Genomic DNA, 21,884 nt, shown 5'->3' on the forward strand with positions numbered 1-21,884 from the left:
CCCCATGTAGAGCGCATTACAGAAATCCAAACGAGAGGTTATCTAGACACTATACTTCTAGAATCACATTGGCCTTTTTAGCTGCTGCATCACACTGGTGACTCATGTTCAATTTGTGGTCTACTAGGACTCCTAGATCCCTTTCACATGTACTGACCTCGCAGTTTCAGGCATGCCCTTGTCAATCTTTGATTCTTGCAGCTGGAAAGTACTTTTAGAAGAATAACTTTTTTACTGTTCTGTTTCAGGTTGTGGGTAGGAGATAGGGTACATGTTTGAATCTCAAAATACTCCCTGCACACAGAGAGGTAGCATATCAGGGGCAATGCTTGTCAGCTAGGCTTCTTGATGTGCTGCTTTTCTGAGATGCAAGGAGTTGGTTCCTTTTTCTTTTCTTCATTCCCTTCCTTTTCATTTGTCCATTGTTTCTTTTCCTTTGTGTGGACAAGTATTTAAACAGGCAGTGTCCCATCCTGCAGCCCAGAGGCCATCGCCTCTTCCTATAAAAGCATATACCACAGTAAGGGCCCATTCCCACTATTGTTGAAATTGGATTGTATCGGTTTCCCCCCATTTAACCCGTGCCAAAAACTCTCTGACCACAACCGTGCCTCATTCCCACCTGTACCTCCTTCGCTCCTCCCTCCCTCCCTCCTTCCTCTCCTCTTCCCCCTCCCCCTCCTTCCCTCCTTCCTTCTTTCCTTCCTTCCTTTCCTCCTTCCTCTCCTTCCCTCCTTCCCCCCTGCCTGGGGGCCCTGGCAGTGGCAGCGGTGGGGGCTATCAGAGCTCCCTCGGCCACCTGCTTTGGCTCCCTTGCCTCCATCTGTTCTTCTTGCGGCAGGAGTGGTGGCGGTGGAGAAGGCTGCTGGCCGGGGCTCGTTGGACGTGCCTCTGTCCGGTGTGCCTTAGTCTGTCCTCCAACAACATCCAGGATGGAGGTATGCACGTCCAAAGACCCCTGGCAGACAGCCTTCTCCACTGCTGCCACCACCGTCCTCCAGGCTGCAGGGGCCTCCCAGAATTCCAGACTGGCCAAGCTCAGGGAGGCCCCAGCAGCCTGGAGGATAACGGCGGTGGCAGCAGAGAACGAGGGAAGGAGGAAGGAGGGAAACAAACAGGCTTCATTTATATACCGCTTCATACCGCCTAAGTAGTGTCTAAGCGGTTTACAACTGTAAGTTCCTGAAAGGAATCCTGAAACCGGCGCAAACATAGTGGGAACCACTGTGTTTTCTGAACCGGTTTCAGGATTCGGTTCAGGAACCGAATCTACAGGTAAGTGGGAATGGTGGGAATATTGATTAGAGCTTGAAGAATTTGCCTCCCATCCCTCCTCCTTAGGTTCTTACCAGAGATTCCACCTGAACATTAGGAAGAAATTCCTGATGGTAGGAGCTATTTGACATTGGAATATGCTGTGTTCTGAATGTGGATTTTTAAATCGGTGCTGGATGGGCACCTTTTGGAAGTGCATAATTGTATCTGCATGGCAGAATGGGGTTGGACTGGGTGGCCCTTGTGGTTTCTTCCAACTCTAGGATTCTGTGATTCTATTTAGTAATAAAGCTGTGCACACACAACTCCATAAAAAACTGCAGAACTGTAGAGTACCACTTGCTCACTAAGGCTCCCTCTCAAGTTGCATTGCAAAATAGTCTGATTGTTATCTGAGTACCTTTTGTCTATGCCTGTTTGGAAGGCGCGTTGATGCTTGAGTTAACTGGGACCTAGAGTCTGAAGGCAATATTTTGGTGTGTGCTCGGCTGGTTTGTCTTTTGGAGTTTCTGCCATGTGAACATTCTGTATGTTTATCCTTTATGTTAGTGTAGAAGTTTACACCATTGGGAATTCACATCACCTTCCACCAACCTGATGTGCTGAACATCAACTCCAGTCAGTCCCAGCTATCTTGACCATTCATCAGGAATCCTGGGAGTTGTAGTTTCAGAACATTTGGAGGACAGCAAAATAGAGGAGACTGGAATAGACAGCCAGGCGCTTGATGAATCATTAGTTTTATCTCGTAAAAAACATTTCCCATCTTGAGCCTCATGGAGTCATGAGGTTGATTCATGGAGTCTTTTGAGAACCTGATTAAAAACTATGGACCTCTTCCTCAGAAGAATACACTTTACCACATTTTCAAAGTAACAGGAAAGAAATGGAAAGAAAAGAAAGAGTGTGTCCCCAGCTCACTGACCCTCTGAAGCCACAGGTTAAGAACTGCTGGGCTAGAAAGAAAGAATGCAATTGTTCAAGGCAACCCAGCGGGTTGGAGGGCCAGCCGTGATTTGAACTCATGCTTTGGATGTCCTAGGTGCTGCACTTGGTCCTGTGTACCATGCTAGCCCTCTGACTGGTGTGTGTGTGTGTGTTGTGAATCTTCAAGTCATTTCCAATTTACGGTGATCCTAAGACCATGTCATGGGATTTTCTTGGCAAGATTTGTTCAGTGGAGGTTTGTCATTGGCTTCCCCTGAGGCTGAGAGAATATGACTGACACAAAGTGGGTTTACATGGCCGAGCTGGGATTCAAACCATGGCCTCCAGAATCATAGTAGATGAGTAGCAATTAAATATTGCTTGAGATCTGGATTTGTCACTTGCAATGTCATGGTCTTTGCGAGGGGGGGATGTAGATACATTTATTAGTAAAATTAAGGTGGCTCCTGTCTGTCTGTCTATCTATCTATCTATCTATCTATCTATCTATCTATCTATCTTGTTGTGTGCCTTCAAGTTGTTTCTAATTTATGGTGACCCTATCATAGGGTTTTCTTGGCAAGTTTCTTCAGAGAGGGTCTGCCATTACCATCCTCTGAGGCTGAGAGCATGTGACTTGCCCAGGGTCACCCAGTAGGTTTCATGGCCGAACCGGGAATTGAACCCTGGTCTCCTGAGTCGTAGTCCAACACTGAAACCACTAGACCATGCTGGTGCTCTCTGACTGATGTATTGAGACTTTCCCCCCCTTTGCTCTGATCCAATCCCTTCTTTGCTCTAAGGGTTAGATGCCATTTGTTGATCTTCAGGGAGGTAGGGCACAGGTGGGTTGAAAGGCATGTGCACACACACAAAACACACACAGTTACTCTTTCTGCTGGCAAGAGTGGTCTTCAAAGCCTTGGGAAAAGCAAAAATCCCTGTCTGAGCCAGCACTGTATTCAGTGTGGCTCAAACTGCTTTGACCTGGTCTTGCAGACAATTCCAGGATGTCTTCAAGGCAGGCGACCCAGGTCAGGAATACAGCGAGAAGCCTCAAATCAGAACTGACATGCCAGAACACTTGGCACAGAAGTGGCTAAAGAGCCAGCAGTCATTTCCAGAAATATGTATCCAGCCCAGGTAATTCTGCTGGTGTTTGCCCTTTTCCTGATCCCTGGTGTGCATCTATAACCAGCCGGTGGAGTCTCTCAAATTCAACATTGCCTTGCAAAGGAAATGAACCTATTCCTTAATCTGAAGATCTGAGAGCAATTGCTCATGATCATTTCATCCATAAATATAAAACCTTCCAAGGAACATCCCACAAATCACTTGCCATTGGGTGGTTAGGGCTGGTGGGAGCCCAAAGAATGAGAAACACAGTTGCTCGATTCTGGTCTACAAAAAGGGTGGCAACTCTCTCAGTGCAGATTAGACTCTCTGGGGTAATCTGCACTGCAGAAATAATGCATTTGACATCACTTTAACTGCCATGGCTAAATGCTGTGCAATTCTGGGATTTGTAGTTTTGTCAGATATTTAGCCTTCTCTGTCAGAGAGCACTGGTGCCATACCAAACTACCAATTCCAGGATTGCATAGCATGGAGCCACAGCAGTTAAAGTGGTGTGAAACTGCATTATTTCTGCAGTGCAGATTAGACCTCAGGGCCAGATGTAGCTGTCTTGAGACACCAGCCCACCCTTTGAGCTTTGGGCTTCCCTCTTGATACCATCCATCAGTGGTTTCACAGCTTTTGTGTAAAGTGATGAGGATACTGTGGTTGGCCAGAAGACAAACAAGTGTAAAATCTCGCTGGAAGCCAAAATGACTAAATTGCGGCTGTCATGCTTTGGCCACATGCAAGAAGGCATTATAAAAGACAATAATGTTAGGAAAAGTGAAGGAAAGCAGAAAGAGAGGAAGACCACATGCTCAATTAAGGAGGTCACGAGTATGAATCTGCATGAACATCGAAGAGTCAACAGTGCGATGCGGCAGCTGAAAAGGCCAATGCAATTTTAGGCTGCATCAATAGAAGCATAGAGTCTAGATCAAGGGAAGTAATAGTGCCACTGTTTTCTGCTCTGGTAAGGCCCCACCTGGAATATTGTGTCCAGTTCTGGGCACCACAATTCAAAAAGGACATTGAGAAACTGGAGCGGGTCCAAAGGAGGGTGACTAAAATGGTGAAGAGTCTGGAAACCATGCGATATGAGGAACGGAGCTGGGGGTGTTTAGCTTGGAGAAGAGAAAGTTAAGAGGTGATATGATAGCCCTGTTTAAATATTTGAAGGGATGTCATATTGTGGAGGGAGCAAGCTTGTTTTCTGTTGCTCCAGAGAATAGGACTGGGAGCAATGGATGCAAGCTATAGGAAAAGAGATTCCACTTCAACATTGGGAAGAACTGCCTGAGAGTAAAGGCTGTTTGACAGTGGGACACACTCCTTCTTTGGAGAGTGATGGAGTCTCCTTCCTTGGAGGTCTTTAAACAGAGGCTGGATGGCCATCTGTCAATGGGGATGCTTTGATTGAGAGTTCCTGCATGGCGGTGGGGAGGGGGTTGGACTTGATGGACCTTGTGGTCTCTTCCAACTCTAGGATTCTATGATTCTAGTGGAGGATAGGGAGTCTTGGAGATGTCTCATCCACAGGGTTGCCATGACTTGAGATTGACTCTGGGCGGTTAACACCAAGAACAAATCACTTCCCTTAATCTAGATCACCTCTCCTCTTCACCTTCTCTCCTCCAGGCTAAGTAGACCCAGCTCCCTAAGTCACTCATCATAGAGAATGATGTGCCCCTCACGGAGCATGATGTGCTCTGGGACCTGTGCACACTTCTAACCCCCCCCCCCCCCATTACATCGTGCTTGTGCTTTGGGTGGCTGATAGTAACCCTTGGATGCAGTAATACCCAGGTGTGGAGTTGTGGAGGGTGTTGAGCCAGATGAGGAACTGGGTATATGCCTGCCTGCCCACCCGCTGCCTTGTTCTCGGAGAACAGGGCTTGTTAATTTCCAGCTCTGCAAAGTGCTGTCATAAATCGCAGCCCAGCTGGGGCAGCCAGCAAGAATTGGTTAGAATTATAGCTGTCATGTTCTAATACCTTAATGCACAGCCATTGCTCATAATGACAGGGGACAGGGCAGCTTGCAAGCCCAGTGCCTGACATGTGGGGGTCCCTCACTCCCTCCCCGCCATTCATCCCTCCTCCGTTCGGAAGCACTGAATAGGCCCCTTTGCTGTCTCAGACACCCACCCTCCCTTTTCTCCCTCCCCTCCCCTTTTTCTTCTGTCTCTGAACATCAAAGCCACACAGAGCTGATTGGAAAGACATATAAATGAGAATGAACAAGGGGTCTTGTCCTGTTGCTTTTCAGGCTCTGCCCTGCCCTGCTTATTACCCATGGGGGGGTTTGGGGTCAGCTCCTATGGGGGGGATTTGGTTGTGGGGAGGGGTCTTAGTTGCTTTGATGGATTAGAAAAAGACAAGGACTAGAAGGACTGCTTATCAAATTTGCAGATGACACCAAATTAGGAGGAGTAGGAGAGGATCATAATTCAAAATGACCTGAATAGATTAGAAAGCTGGGCCAAAGCTAACAAAATGAATTTCAACAGGGAGACATGGAAGATACTACACTTAGGGCAAAAAAATGAAATGCATAGATATAGGATGGGGGACACTTGGCTGAATGAGACTACATGTGAAAGGGATCTGTGGGTCCAAGTAGACCACAAACTAAACATGAGTCAACAGTGTGATGCAGCAGCTACAGAGTCCAATGTGATTCTAGGCTGCATCAATAGAAGTATAGTGTCTAGATCAAAGCAAGTAATAGTGCCACTCTATTCTGCTTTGGTCAGGCCCTACCTGGAATATCATGTCCAGTTCTGGGCACCACAATTTGAAAAGGATGTTGAAAAGCTGGAATGTTTCCAGAGGAGGGTGACCAAAACAGCGAAGGATCTGGAAATCATAAAGCCCTATAAGGAACGACTGAGGATGCTGGATATATTATGCCTGGAAGGAAGTTATTTTATAGAGGCAGAAAGTTGGAAGGTACCTCAAAGGTTACTTAGTCCAACCCCCTGCCACTGGGGAAAAAATACAGTCAGACCTCAGCTTTTGCAGTGGTTAGGGGCACAGGACCCCCCTGAAAGTAGGAAAGCAGCAAACTTCTCTAGTCCTCCCAGACTGTATTTAAAACACACACACACAGAGAGAGAAAATACCTGCATTGATAGGGTGGCTGAGTTTGGTCACATGCTTGCTCCTTTGCTCACTTGAATGGCTGGGACGGGGCAAAAAGAGAGAAGGGGGACACCCGCCCCATGCCCTTCCCCTGTATGTGCAAGTGAGGGAATACTCATTAACAATGCGTCTTTGGGGGTCAGCTTCTGGGGGAGGGATTTGGTCACAGAGAGGGTCTTCGATGCTGTGATCAATTAGAAAAAGGCACCACCAGCCTGGCTGAGGCAGCCACCTCAGAAATAAAGTAGCTTCTGGTCAGACCAGTTGAGGGGAAGTTACTTCATGGAATCACAGAGTTGCAAGGAACCTCAGAGGTCACTTAGTCCAACCCTCCACCTCCAGAGGAAAAAATGCTATTGGTTCTCAACTTTTGCGGGTCACGCAGTGTTTCCCAAACTTTGGTCTTTCAGGTGTTTTTGGACTTCAGCTCCCTGAAGGTCCAGCCACTTTGACCAACTGTCAGGAATTCTGGGAGCTGAAGTCAAAAACAACTGGAGGACCAAAATTTGGGAATCACTGGGGCTCAGGACTTGCAGCTCTAGTGCCACGACAAACTACAGTCCACAGAAGTCCATAGCATTGAGCCCCAGCAGTTAAAGTGGTGTCAACCAAGGTTACGTCTGCAGCACGGATGCAGCCATAGTTCTGGGGACCTCTAGTTTAAACCCTTCCCCGGGTTGTTTTCATTTTGTCTTCCCTACAACAGACAGAGGCATGGGCTGCTCAGAAAGGGATCTTGAGATGAAGTATGCGCAGTGCATGGAGTGCTGCTCTGAAGTGCTGCTGCATAAATAACATTAATATTAACCTAATAAGATATTTTATGATTGTAATTTAAAAGCCACCCCAAGTAGCACTATATAAAAGAGTGGAAAAGACCAGGTAAGTCTCCAGGTGGAGGTGATGGTGGTGGTGATTTTATAGATGTATATCCTGTTCCCCCCCCCCCCCCACACACACACAATACTGGGCTTGTTGTGTGCCTTCAAGTCATTTCCAACTTACAACGTCCTTAAGGCGAACCTATGATGGGGTTTTCTTGACAAGATTTCTTCAGAGGAGGCTTGCCAATGCCATCCTCTGAGGCTGAGAGAGTGTGCCTTCTTGCCCAAGGTCACCCAGTGGGCTTTCATGGCCAAGATGGGAGTCAAACCAGTGCTGTCCCCACCCCTGGTGTCACCCTTAATTTAAATCCAAATGACTTTAAAAAGACACTCCAGGTTTTTCAAATACACAGACATCCGGCTTTTATTACTGTTTTTCTATCCTTCTTATTAGAATAACCAACAATCACTGTTTGAATTCAGACATTTTGACTTCAACAGTTTATTAGCAGTTATTCATTATCAGACCATTTACCCTTTCAGTTGTTTCCTTTCAAACATTTTATTTAATAGTTCAAGAAGTGCCATCCAGCAACAAACCCTTCAGTTAATGTAAGTTCAGCCAAAACAACTTGCTTTAAAAGAGCACTTTTTAAAAGAACAATCATTTAAGCTAGCGGCCATGACATTTTTGCTACTTAATTTTCAGATTTAGTCCTACTATATACGACTATATAGTAGCAGTAGTAATTTTTGTTGTTGTTGTTGTGTACCTTCAAGTCACTTGTGACTTATAGTGACCCTAAGGCACACTGATCATGGGGGGGGGGGGGGGTTGGCCAGGTTTCTTGAGAGGGAGTTTGCCATTGCCATCCTCTGAGGCTGAGAGAGTGTGACTTGCCCAAGGTCATCCAATGGGTTCCCATGGCCGAGCCGGGATTTGAACCCATTTCTCCAGAGTCCTAGTCCAGCACTCAAAACAGTACACTACATTGGTGCTCTTCTATACACACACACAACCCCCACATATATGCAGTCAACCCTCTGTTTTTGCAGGGGATCTGTTCCGGACCCCCTCGCAAAAACGGAGACTCGCATGTATTCAAAACCCATAGGCTTGAATGGGGCACACCCCCGTAAGCGCATGAGGGCGCATGCCCCATTAGGGTAAATGGAAGTCGCCCCCCCCCCCCCCCCCCGTGTATAAGCAAGAACGCAGATCTCAAGTCCGTGAGAAAAGAGGGGCGGCTGTATGTCTATGAACTGCCAATTTGTCAATATAATTCCCAAAGTTTTACTGAAAGATGTAAATCATATCAAAGTGTAATAGCTTTGGATTGTTAATGTTAGAAAACATTAAAACACGATTGATGAAGCTTTCTGACACATAAAATAATGCTTCATAGCATTGCTATTAGCAGGATTCAACTTTTTCATTGAACTGTTAAGGCAAAACACCTATTTAAATCAGAAAAACTCAGATTTTGGGGTTGTTGGGTTTTTTTGTTCCCCAACTCTGTTCTATGGAGCTCAAAAAGTCCATATTCATGTGATTTGAGTGTCGGATTATGACTCTGGGGACCAGGCTTTGAATCCTGCCTCAGCCATGGAAACCACTGCATGACCTTGGGCAAGTCACACTCTCTCAGCCTTTGAGGATGCCAATAGCAACCCTCTCTGACTTGCCAAGTAAACCCTGTGATAAAGTCACCACAAGTTGGAAACAACTTGGAAGACACACAACAACAACATTGCTGCAAAGTGCTGTGGACGATGCATGTGGGGGAATGTCCTGCAAGCTGCCCCCCCCCCCCGGCAGCAAGGAAGGGAGGCGAGTGCTAGACTTATTAAGAAGATGATCAGTTTGGGGATAATTAGCTATTAATTGCCAAAGGAGCCTGGCATTGATAGCCTGTGCTGATTTATCTCCCACCTGCTCACTGCCTCTTGTTAAAATCCAATTAAGGCATGGCCATTTGTAAAGTTTAATGTGTTTGCAAAAGTCCCGTCTCCCTCGCCTTTTTATTTCCTTTATTGAATTTGGGCCAGTTGGCGTTTCCCACCAGCCGGGAGCTTCATCGCCTGCCGTCTCATAAAAACCAAGCAAGCGACTCCAAACTGATCAATAGCTTAGTTTCAGCATAGATCCTGCATTAAGACGTTAAGCAGCTGCCATCACCATTGGGCTGAGACTGATAGGCTGCCGGCCAGAGCTTGGAATAGTTGCTTATGAGTGGATTCCAATTCCCAGTATCCCCCAGCCAAACTTGTCCAGGGATTCTGGGAGCTAGGGTCCAAAACAGGAACTGTTCCAAGAGCTGTTGCTGGCTACCTAGCTTCCTGAAAGGCCAGGAATCAAAACCATGGTTCATCAAATGAGGAAGGGGGGATATCCTGATGATCTTGCAAAATGCCCATGGTCACGCCTGCCCAGGTCCTGTGGCTCCAAATGTCCTGTAACTGGCAGGAGGCCACCAGTGGCCATGAACCTCAAAATGACAGGAGTTTGAACCCTCCAAGATACTAAATTAGGAGGAGTAACTAATACTCCAGAGGAGAGGATTAAAATTCAAAATGACCTGAATAGATTAGAAAGCTGGGCCAAAACTAACCAAATGAATTTCAACAGGGAGAAATGTAAGGCATTGCACTTAGGGTGGAGAAATGAAATGCACAGATATAGGATGGGGGACACCTGGCTGAATGAGACTTATATGTGTGAAAGGGATCCAGGAGTCCAAGTAGACCACAAGTTGAACATGAGTCAACAGTGTGATGCAGCAGATAAAAGGGCCAATGTGATTCTAGGCTGCATCAATAGAAGTATAGTGTCCAGAACAAGGAGAGTACCACTCTAGTCTGCTCTGGTCAGGCCTCACCTGAAATACTGGGTCCAGTTCTGGGCATCACAATTCAAAAAGGATGTTGAGAAACAGGGGCATGTACAGAGGAGGGCCACTCAAATGGTGAAGGGTCTGGAAACTATAAAGCCCTATGAAGAGAGACTTAGGGAGCTGGGTATATTTAGCCTGATGAAAAGAAGGTTAATGGGGGACATGATAGCTCTGTTTAAAAATTTGAAGGAATGTCATCTTGAAGAGGGAAGAGGTTTGTTTTTCACTGTTTCAGAGAATAGGACCTGGACAAAGACTAGGAGCCAGGCTGAGGAGTCTAGGAAAGTTTATGGTACAACTTCTTTCACACAGTTAGCCTCAAAGGTGTTTTTGTGGTGTGTTCTTTGAGGCCTGCCATCTGTGTTTAGGATGGGTTAGGAACCTTTGGCTATATAGAAATTTTGGGCCAAGATCCATGTTTGTGTTGGATCCCTGTGTGGAGTGTGTTCTTGTTTAATTTGGGTTTCTCATGTTGTTTGAGCCTCTGCAGGGTCTTATCTGTGCTTTTGTAGTGTGTTCATTGAGGTCTGCCATCTGTGTTTAAGACAAGGGTCTCCAGGATGTTTTGGGCCAAGATACTACTCAGGATCCTAAGGCATAAATCTCAGATGTGGAGTTACACATTGATTGTGCTATGCCAGCTTTGTAGTGATTGTAGGGAGCTCTGGTGGTGCAGTGGTTAAATGGACTGCAAGCCATAAGGTTGTGAGTTCGATCCCAAGGGCTCCAAGGTCTACTCAGCCTTGCATTTTTCATTAGGTTGCTAAAATGAGTCCCCAACTTGTTGGGGGCAATTACCTTACACATTGTAAACCAGCGTTAGTTCACTGATAAGCAGTATAGATATGTACTTGCTATTGCTGTTGTATTGCTCATAGTGCAACCCAGTGCACACCCAAATATGCAACTGAATACAGAACCAAATGTGTATGCATACCCCGCCACAGTTGCATATTCAATGGCATTTCATGTGCAGTTCCACTTCTGCAGTCTTGACCAGAATGTGGATGTTTCTCGTTGTACTATATCCATCTGCTTCTGTAGGAGAACTTAAGCTTACTTACGATACCAACAGGATTCCTGCAATGGACCTCAGCTCCCAGGATCTCCAACCAGCATGGCTAAGTGATAGGAGAGTATTCTGTCCAGACTTGGGAATAACACTTTGTGTACCAGATGAAATGTGTTCAAGGCCCATACAAGCTGTTGTTGTTGTTGTTCCTAATGGCTTTAATGAAGGGGAAAACAAAGGAAGAAGCTGAAAAGGATTGAAGCTGTGTTAAGAAATAGAGAGAGAGAGAAATGTCAAACTGATTTTTTTTTTTTTAAAAAGAGTAGCATGAAACATAACTTTCTCTGATCTCATTGATATTAGGCCTTCTTTATGGCACCGAGTGGTTCGAGTGGAGAGAATCCGTATATAGTTTAATAATTGTCTGGATTTAGCTATTTCTTATGTACTGTTTCTAAGTTATTCATCAGATTCTCCTTTCTCCAAAGGATTGACTTGAACATAGCATAGCTGCTTTACAAGGAAAGAGAATAAGACAGAGAGAGAGAGAGGATTTAAAGAACAGTCAGAAAAAGTTTAAAGATGATAGGAAGCTAGTTTTTCTTTTGTAATTGAAGAAGATAAGTATATTTATTCAGAAAGTAATTTTGCCTTTCAAGTGAATAGTAGTGGAGTAATTTGTGGTTTGTCTATTTTATTTTATGTTCGTTTGCTTTATATATCTGTAAATATGTGTAATTATGTTATGTGTATATATTTGTATTAAATTGTGTGTGTGTGTGTGCGTGCATGCTGTTGTTTGTGTACCTTCAAGTAATTTATGATTTATGGCAACCCTCAGGCAAACTTATCACGGGGTTTTCTTGTCAGGGTTTGTTCAGAGGAGGTTTGCCATAGCCTTCCCCTGAAGCTGAGAGAATGTGACTTGCCAAAGGTCACCCAGTGAGTTTCATAGGCGAGCGAGGAATCAAACCCTGGCCTCCTGAGTTGTAGTTCAACACTCAAACAAGACTATAGCATAATAAAACTGTTACCCTTGAAATTGTCACCAGAGATGTAGCTAGGATTTGGGGAAGGGGGGGTCCAGACTAAGTGCCACTATTATAATGGGGCTTAGGTGCAACGGCACGGCAGCATTCACCATTCATTGTATCTAACGGAAGGGGGGATCCGGACCCCCCCCCCGGACCTCCCCTTTGGCTATGTCCCTGATGTCACAGACCTTTGCAATGGGGTGGAACAGGGCAACCTCTTTGGAAGCAGAGCGATCACGGATTTCTTTCTAGGACTATGTCTGCCTGTCCTAACCCTGGATTCCTGAGACCCTTAAGAATAAACCCACTCGCCTCCCACCCCCAAAGTGCAATCTTGTTTCTCCATGTTGTCATTCTTTCCCCAGGCTTCTCCTCCAGCGAGACTACAGCTTCCTGAGGGACATCAACATCTGGCCCCCTTTTGTCATCATTGGTGTCTATTGCTCTACGCTCTCAGCTGCCATGAGCAACCTGATCGGAGCCTCCCGAATCCTCTACGCTTTGGCCAAGGATGACCTTTTTGGTGAGTGACCCTCTCCTCTCCTGGCTTACAATAATGGCTGAGGGATGCCCTGGCAAGATTTTGCTTGAGGTGGGACACCAGATTTGTCCAGGAGCTGTGGGACAGTGTACTTGGGGAGGGTGAGTTTCTATTTGGCCCCTCTTTTTTAAAAAATATCTTTACTCAAAATATACAACTACAAACAAACAGACATAATACTAAGAAAAAAGAAACAAGACAAAGATATTTTTATTATCTAAAAAACATTGGAATCATGGATCACTGTTAACCTTAACCTTACATCCCATGCATACATAGAATCATAGAGTTGGAAGAGACCCCAAGGGCCATTCAGTCCAAGCCCATTCTGCCATGCAGGAACTCTCCATCAAAGCATCCCCGACAGATGGCCATCCAGCCTCTGTTTAAAGACCTCCAAAGAAGGAGAGTCCACCAGAATCTCCGAGGAAGGAGTGTGTTCCACTGTCAAACAGCCCTTTCTTACCATAATTAACTGCTATTCAACAAAAACAGCTTCCACAATCTCATACAGAATCAAACCAGAGAAACAGTCCTCCTCTAAACTCATATCTCCGTATCCATTCTTCATCTTTCTTACATTCCCTATTTCCTTTCCCTTCAATTTACCTCCTCTGTATCTTCTTCTGCCTACTTCATCCTTCTCTCATTACCATAACCATTATCCTTTCTTTTTATTATTATATATTTTTATTGGTTTTTTAACAATTACAATAAGAAAAAACAACACTATAATATCGTATATAATAAATGCTATACAGTACTAATTGTCTAAAAGAGAGTATAAAAGACTTCCTTATAGTTTACACTTAAACAAAGGAGTTTTTTAGTTATATATAATCTATCTTACTTTAAATTTGTATGATACAAATAGTAACACATTCAGTATGTAATTGTTTATTTGTTTGTTGTTTTGTTTATATACCGCTATTCCAAAGATCATAGCGGTGAACAGCAAGTAAGCTAATTTGCCCCCAACAGTCTGGGCACTCATTTTAGCTCCCTCCTCGGAAGGATGCAAGCCTGAGTCGAGCTTGGGCCCTTTTGCTGGTCTTGAACTCGCAACCTTGTGGTTTCGAGTGAATGGCTGCAGTACAGGCATTTAACCACTGCGCCACCAGGGCTCCTTGACTCTGTTTCCAACTTAGCTCTAGACTAACAAACCGTAGTATGCTTTGTGTATCTCTCCTTTGTTTTCCTGAGCCTTATCTTACTAAATTCTTTGTTTCCATATGTTTAGATCTTTTATGAATTATACCCATTATCCTTTCATTCATTCGTACCTTTCCTTTTCCCCATCTATTCAACATTACATCCTCTTCACCTTCTACAATTTACCCTAACCTTCTGTAGCTTCCCACATCCCTACTTCTACCATTCATAAACTTTGACTTCCTCTCTTGCCTTTATTGGTTGTTCTTTACATGAGACATGACTTTCTAATATAATCCAAACTATGATACTCCTTCCCCATAACTCTTTTTTGAAGCCTGAATGAGCCTTGAGGTAAGACTCTGAGCCTTACTTACGAGACAAGAAAGCCGAGACAGAGTGGGAGAGTAGCTGTTCTCTCCATGCCTCTCCGCATGCCGTCATAGCACTTCCATTCTCTTCCCAAGGGAGATGGTCATAAAAGCGTGCCTTTTGTCAAGTCCAAAAATCCATTTACAAAAGCCACGCTTTTACTACCACCTTCCTCAGGAACAGAAGCACTATGGCAGCATGCGGAAAGGCATAGAAAAAGCCTCAATTCTCCGCTCCCTTTTGGCTTTCTTTTCTCGTGTGATAAGGCTCTTAGCTGCTATCTTGGGCTGGGGATGCAGTACCAATAGTGGCGGAGTCTCTTTCTTTGGAGGTCTTTGAACAGAGGCCGGATGGCCATCTATTGTGGATGCTTCGACTGTGAGTTCCTGCATGGCAGGAGGTTGGATTGGATGGCCCTTGGGGTCTCTTCCAACTCTAGGATTCTATGATTCAATACTTCCCAGCAGAAGAAAGAAGGCAGTTTGCCACTATGGTGGCTACCCCTGGCATGCAAGAGGCCCACGGGTAAATACAGGTATGCCTCAGTTAATGAAGTGGGCATGCTTTCCTTTTAGCAGAGAAATCGATAGCCGAGGTAGACATAAAAAGAAAAGAATTTTAAATGATTAAAAAAGAGGTCCAACATGTTTCTGCAAATGTTGTATTCAACATTAATAACATGCATGTGTGAAATGAAACAGCCAGGTCAGGACAGCCTTGCATCAATTAAAAACAAAACATTTTAAGCCGTCTAGCTGAAAGCTTCTTCCAAAATGTACCCAGGGATGATTTCCCCCCTTTTCCCAGTTTCCTTTATGGTTTCCATTTTGCCAGCCAAACGTACCCATTTTTAACAGTCTGGGGGTAGTTGGTGACACAAGCTTCTCTTTCCCCCCCTTTTCTCTCTGTTGTACCACTTATGTATCCTCAGTAAGGGATTCTGGAGGCAGCTGATATTTAACTTGCCACTTGTAGGCATGGCCAAATGCCTACAGTACCATTTGATAAAGCAGGATCCCATTCTTTCCCATCTCCAGGCTTATTGCATTGCTAACTGCGGACACACTGCTGCAAGCCAACACTGAAAGTCTGTAGTTCTTTGTGGGTTTTTTGGGCTCTGTCCATGTTCTGTAAGAGTTTATTCCTGACGTTTCGCCAGCATCTTTCTCTGAAGATGCCAGGCACAGCTGCTGGCGAAATGTCAGGAATAAACTCTTACAGAACATGACCACAGAGCCTGAAAAACCCACAAAAAACTATGGATGCCAGCCATGAAAGCCTTTGCCTTCACACTGAAAGTCTGTGTTTCTCCAGTCTTCCCTTACCATCCGTCTAATGCAGATGCTGCTAAAAAGCTTCCAGCTTAACAAAAGATGAGGAAGAAAAGTGTTGGCTGGCCATTTAGGATTATACTGAGGAATATATTTAAAAATATAGTCAATAGTTTAAATATTATACATTGTGAGTTATTTTAAACAACGTAAAGATACTAAATCAGCATCACAACACTAACTTTTCCGCATGAACGATACTTCGTGTGTAATGAATGTTTAGGAATAATGGAAATTTACACTAGATTATATGAAATACCGAAGAATGGGGAAGGTACTGATAAGAAGTTAGCTAAAATAAGACTTACCGTGTGTGTATGTCGATCTTTATTATATTGAAGTTTGAATGTCTGGCAATGTATTTCACTTAGATATTTTTTAAAAGTTGAATAATGAAAAAAGAATCCTTGAAATTTTATCTGAATGGTGGAAAACATGTGAGTCTAGACACTGATTAACTGCAGCTCCCAGCATTCTTCACTGGCTCTGCTTGCTTGGGGCTGCTGGGACCTGCAGTCTAGCATCATCTGAAGGGGGGCAAATATTATTCTTACTCTGCTTCTGTTGGCCCACCTTTTTTAAAAGCCCTGGATTCCAGTCCTCTTGGGTGCAAAAAAGAGCTTTGAGAGAATGAAAAACAAACAGGAAACCATCAAATGCACAGCAGTATGGAGATGATAATACCGAACTACTTAAAGCTGTTGTAAGGATTACAAGAAAGTATCTGTAAATCCCTTGGAATTCTCTAAATTGCTTTATGCTCTAAAGTGCTTAAGCATTATTATTGTCAATATGTAGAAAATATTAGAGGGAAGAGTGCTGCTGGGCGGCCCAAGGCCAATAATACCCACTTCGGGAAACATTTCAGAATCTTGCAATGGAAATGAATTACCCATGTATTTTTTTAAAGTAGCTATTTTAATTCTATATGTAGGATTCTGGTTTCTGGGGCCAGCATTGGGATCTTTGGGTGCAATGTAAGGCCCTGGCAGCTCATGGTCAGGCTAGTTTCACTTACAGGCAACAGCCTCTCAGTTGCCTTGTCCTGAACCAGACTTCCACCAAGATTTTGGGAAGTGTTACTTTTTTTGACTGCAGCTCCCCAAATCCCTCAACCAGCATGGCTATTGCGGGATCTTGCCTTTGACCCATCTAATCCATATTGTCAGCAGCAGTACTTTACTGCCTCTGATAAACAACAAAGCCCTCTTCTTCCATGTGCTTTTGCAACCCTTCCTATCCATGGATCCTTTATCCATGGACTCAAGCATCCACAGCTTGAAAATATTTTTAAGATTTATAAATTCCAAAAAGCAAACCTTGACATTGCCATCTTATATAAGGGATGCCAGATACACTTTCTCATCTCTCCTCTTATCTTAGACACACAGACCCATCTGTGCCAGTTCTTTCAACTTACTTGGGCCCAGACTCACCAACAACCGATGACTCCACTTGACATCTGCAGAGCCCATGATGATCTTCACTTAAGGAAACCTTTTCCACGCTGCTCTGTCATGTTTGGGTTGGCTGAAATGGAAAGAGGCTAGATAGGGTCCTGCTGGGATCCCAATCCAGCAGAAGCTGGTTTAGGATGTGTTGGGATCTCAGTGATCTTGGAGTAGACCTGGAGGAAGCTCTGCCACCTTATCAATGCTTATCAAATTTACAGATCGCACCAAATTAGGAGGAGCAGCAAATACCCCAGAGGACAGGATCAAAATTCAAAATGACCTGAGTAGATTAGAAAGCTGGGCTAATGCTAACAAAATGAATTTTAACATGGAGAAATGTGAGGTATTTCACTTAGGGCAGAAAAATAAAATGCACAGATATAGGATGATGAGAGACAACTGGCTGAATGAGAGACTTATACGTGTGAAAGGGATCTAGGAGTTCAAGTAGACCTCCAGTTGAACATGAGTCAACAGTGCGATGCGGCAGCTAACAAGGCCAATGCGATTTTAGGCTGCATCAATAGAAGTATAGTGTCTAGATCAAGAGAAGTAATAGTGCCACTCTATTCTGCTCTGGTCAGGCCCCACCTGAAATATTGTGTCCAGTTCTGGGCAAAACAATTAATAAAGGACATTGAGAAACTGGAGCCATGTGTCCAAAGGAGGGTGACTAAAATGGTGATGGGCCTGGAAACCATGAAGCACTATGAGGAAGGACTTAGGGAGCTGGGGATGTTTAGCCAGGAGAAGAGAAGGTTAAGAGGTGATATGATCGCCCTGTTTAAATATTTGAAGGGATGTCATATTGAGGAGAGAGCAAACTTGTTTTCTGCTGCTCCAGAGAACAGGACCCAATGGAGAAATGGATGCAAGCTCCAGGAAAAGAGATTCCACCTAAACATTAGGAGGAACTTCCTGAGAGTAAGGGCTGTTCGACAGTGGAACACTCTCCTTCCTCAGAATGTAGTGGAGTCTCCATCTTTGGAGGTCTTTAAGCAGAGGTTGGATGGCCATCTGTCAATGGGGATGCTTTGATTGAAAGTTCCTGCATGGCAGAAGGGGGTTGGACTGGATGGCCCTTGGGGTCTCTTCAACTCTATGATTCTATGACTCTAATAGTTTATAAAACAGTAAGGAAAACTGCAACTATAAAGAAAGAAAGAATATACTGTACTTGTATATGCAAGTTCAAGGGATAGGGAATGAAGTACATGATGGTCTCCAGCCCTGAAGCCACAATTTTGAACTTCTCTCTTGTTGGAGGACCTTCAGAAGCTAGTATTTAACCAGACCTTGCAAGAAGGGAGTTTTCCATCCGTAGGAAAACGTATCATCCATCCCTGCTGTGCGTTTTGACATTTTAAAAATATTGTGGCTGTTTACGAACATATTACCTTACCGATGGAATAAATATGCCTGTTGAGGAAATGGTCTAGAAACTTCCGTAGAGCTGTTGGTGGTGCGGATCTGAGTGAGCTGAGATCTGTTTACTGCCTGGAGGGAGAGAGTTATCATTTGAAGCTGTTCCCAGCCTGTCCTTCATCCTGTCAGATTCCAGGGCAGCACAGAGTTATCAACAACTCAGTAGAATCCTATAGAATATATTACAGTAATCAAAGCTATATACGGTGAAGGCAACACTATGTACCACACCATTTTTCATGTAACGATAAAACTGAGAGGTAACAAAATCATAAAGATAAAATACAGATAGAGACAACAGAAGGAATTTTTAAAATGTCAGGGAAGTACAAATCTTTGGATTTAGGGTGGAAAAAATGATGAAGTTGGTCTCAGTCTCTTGTCCTTCAGGGAAGGTGCTTGAAAGCTCAGAGGCCACCACAAAAAGACCCTTTTCTTTGTCAATCACAGAAGTCTTAAATACATTTCTGTAACTGACACCAGTCCAAAAACAAAGAGTATCTACTGTGGAGACGGAAGCAGAGAGACAGGACACTATAATACAGTATAAAAAGAGTACATAATACTCACTTGATATGTATTGGTGGAGATGTGCAAAAAGGAATCCTCAGCTAGTTGATTCGATCTGCACAGGAGAAGAAACAAATGCTTTATGAAAAGGATAATTATTGTTGCTTTTTGTTGTTAACTGCCTTCGAGTTGACACATCTCCAAGTCCCCCTTTCCTCCACTGCTCTGCAAATCCATGCCCATGACATCTCTGATTCTACATATCCATCTGGTGTGCAGGTGTTCCCTCTTTCTATTTCCCTCTACCTTTCCTAACAATATTGTCTTTTCCAATGATTCATGCCTTCTCATGATGTGTCTGAATACATCAGCCTTTCTTGTCTTTTCTAATACGTTGTGCCTTCTCATAGAATCATAGAATGCTAGAGTTGGAAGAGACCCCAAGGGCCACCCAGTCCAACCCTCTTCTATCATGCAGGAAGACACAGTCTAAGCACTCCCTATGTCCAGCTCCATTCTGCCATGCAGGAACTCTCAGTCAAAGCACTCACAACAGATGGCCATCCAGCCTCTGTTTCAAAACCTTCAAAGCAGGAGGTTCCACCACTCTCCAAGGGAGTGTCTTCCACTGTCAAATCACTCTTACTATCAGGAGGTTCCTCCTAATGTTGAGCTGCAATCTCTTTTCCTGTAGCTTCCATCCATTACTCCATGTCCTGTACTCTGGAGCAGCAGAAGACAAACTTGCTCCGTCCTCAGTGTGACACCCCTTAAATAGGACCATCATGCAGTCAGCCCTCTGTATCCACAGATTTTTAAAAAATATTTTTTAAAAATATAAACTTCTAAAAGCAAACCTTGATTTTGCCGTTTTATATAAAGGGCACCATTTTACTATGCCATTGTATTTAATGGCATTTGAGCATCCACAGATTTTGGAATCCACTGGTGGTCCTGGAACCAAATCTCAGTGGATACCAAGAGCCCACTGTATAACTTCTTAACCTTCTCTTCTCCAGGCTAAGCATACCCAGCTCCCTAAGTCACTCCTCATAGTGCATAGTTTCCAGATCCTGATGTGGCCAAAGTACAACAGCCTAAATTTGATCATCTTGTCCTCCAGGAAGAGTTCAGGCTTGATCAGTTCAAGGATCCATTGATTTGTCTTCTTGGCCATCCTCAGCACACTTCTCCAGCACCACATCTTAAATGAGTTTATTTTCTTCCTATTCACTTTTCTCACTGTCCAGCTCTTGCACTCATACATGGTGATGGGGAATATGATGGCTTGCACAATTCTAACTTTTGTGTCTATTTGTATATGTTTACTCTTTAGGCTCTTGTCCGGTTCTTTCATAGCTGCCTTTCCCATTGTTAGTCTTCTTGCTTTTAGATGCTGCAGCATCCCCAAAGAGGCATTCCCTTCTCTCCTCCATGTTTTCACAGGAGGGAAATTTGCTTCTTAGGGTGGTCCTTGCCACCAGCGCTTTTGATGCATGCTTGCATTGGTCTTAATTGTTTCATCTGGTGCCAGTTTAATCAGGAGCACCATCAGAGTCAAAATGTTATTTTAATCTTTTAAGCCAGCCAGTTAATTGACTGAGCGCAGGGCGGCAATAGCTCTTAATGGACATATAATAAAATAGCTGGCAGCGGTCTGTTGTGGTCCTGTCTGCCTCTAGAGATGTATTCATTCTGTCTCTTTTTTAAACAATATTTTTATTAAAAGAATCAAAGTGACATAATAACATGACATAATAATACACACACATAAATAAGCTTTTCTTTCTAAATCTAAAAACCTACATAGAAAAACCCCAAAAGACTAAAACAACAATCATCAAAACCAGTTAAAAAAAAATACCCCAAACCAAAAACAAACAAACAAACAAAAAAAACATATTACACACTAAACACATTAAAGAAGGACATGATGGCTTCCAATATACCTGACTAGGGCTGTATCCACACTACAGAGATAATCCAGTTTGACACTGCTTTAACTGCCCTGGCTCCATGCTATGGAATTCTGGGCATTGTAGTTTGTTGTGGCCCCACTGCCCATAATTCCATAGCATGGAACCAGGACTGTTAAAGCGGTGTCAAACTGGATTATCTTTGCAGTGTGGATGCAGCTTATGTTTCATTTACACTGTGTTATCTAACTCTCTTTAACTTATTCTAAGATTGATACACTTTTTGCAGTCCTCTTATATAACTTCCTTATACAGTGGGCCCTTGTTATGCATTGGGGTTTCACTGTGGATACCAAAATCTGTGGATGTTCAAGTCCCATTAAATCCAATGGCGTAGTAGAACAGATAAAAATGGAAAAATCAAACTTTGCTATTTGGAATTTATACCTTTTTGTGAATATTTTCAAGCTGAAGATGCTTGAATCCTTGGATAAGGATGGCCAACTGCAATCTTATAATCCTGTGATTTTGCAGCATCTATAAATCTTCTGTCTCTCCTTTCCATCCTTTCCAGGCAAAGCTCTGGCACCAGCCAAGAGGACTTCCCGTGGTGGGAACCCCTGGGCAGCCGTGGTCTTCTCCTGGGTCCTTGTGCAGGTGAGTGGAATGATTATTGCTCCATTACTTGCTGACTTGTTGCTTTTTAATGTGGAAATTTGCCGGGGGAGGGGGGCAAGTGCCAGTTTTGTTGGCATTGCACTGAGGGCAGCCAAGAGCATGAGGCTCTGGTGGTACTAACTCCAGAAGAATGGGAGGTGGAACACAAGAGGGAAACCAGCTTGGCCACTGGCTGGGGATTCTGGGAGTTGGTGTCCAACATACATGATTTGTCCCAGTTCTCTTTATGGATTGTCCAGCTGGAGGTGGCTAGGAGCAGGCAGGGAAAGGCAGTGAG

General features: G+C 44.0%; 1 protein-coding gene across 1 annotated transcript in view; it reads left to right on the plus strand.

Moving 5' to 3' along the window:
- The window catches only part of LOC149317875 (solute carrier family 12 member 9-like), a 131,199-nt gene that overhangs the window by 44,704 nt on the left and 64,611 nt on the right, over positions 1 to 21,884 (plus strand). The window contains exons 7-8 of the mRNA XM_089513250.1: positions 12,594 to 12,751; positions 21,504 to 21,586. Of these exons, the coding sequence (XP_089369376.1) occupies positions 12,594 to 12,751; positions 21,504 to 21,586 (241 nt within the window). The remainder of the gene's footprint in view (positions 1 to 12,593; positions 12,752 to 21,503; positions 21,587 to 21,884) is intronic.

Source organism: Sceloporus occidentalis, unplaced genomic scaffold, assembly GCF_023333645.1.
Source record: "Sceloporus occidentalis isolate IW3139 unplaced genomic scaffold, rSceOcc1.0.p SCAF_2, whole genome shotgun sequence".
In the NCBI taxonomy this organism is placed as follows: domain Eukaryota; kingdom Metazoa; phylum Chordata; class Lepidosauria; order Squamata; family Phrynosomatidae; genus Sceloporus; species Sceloporus occidentalis.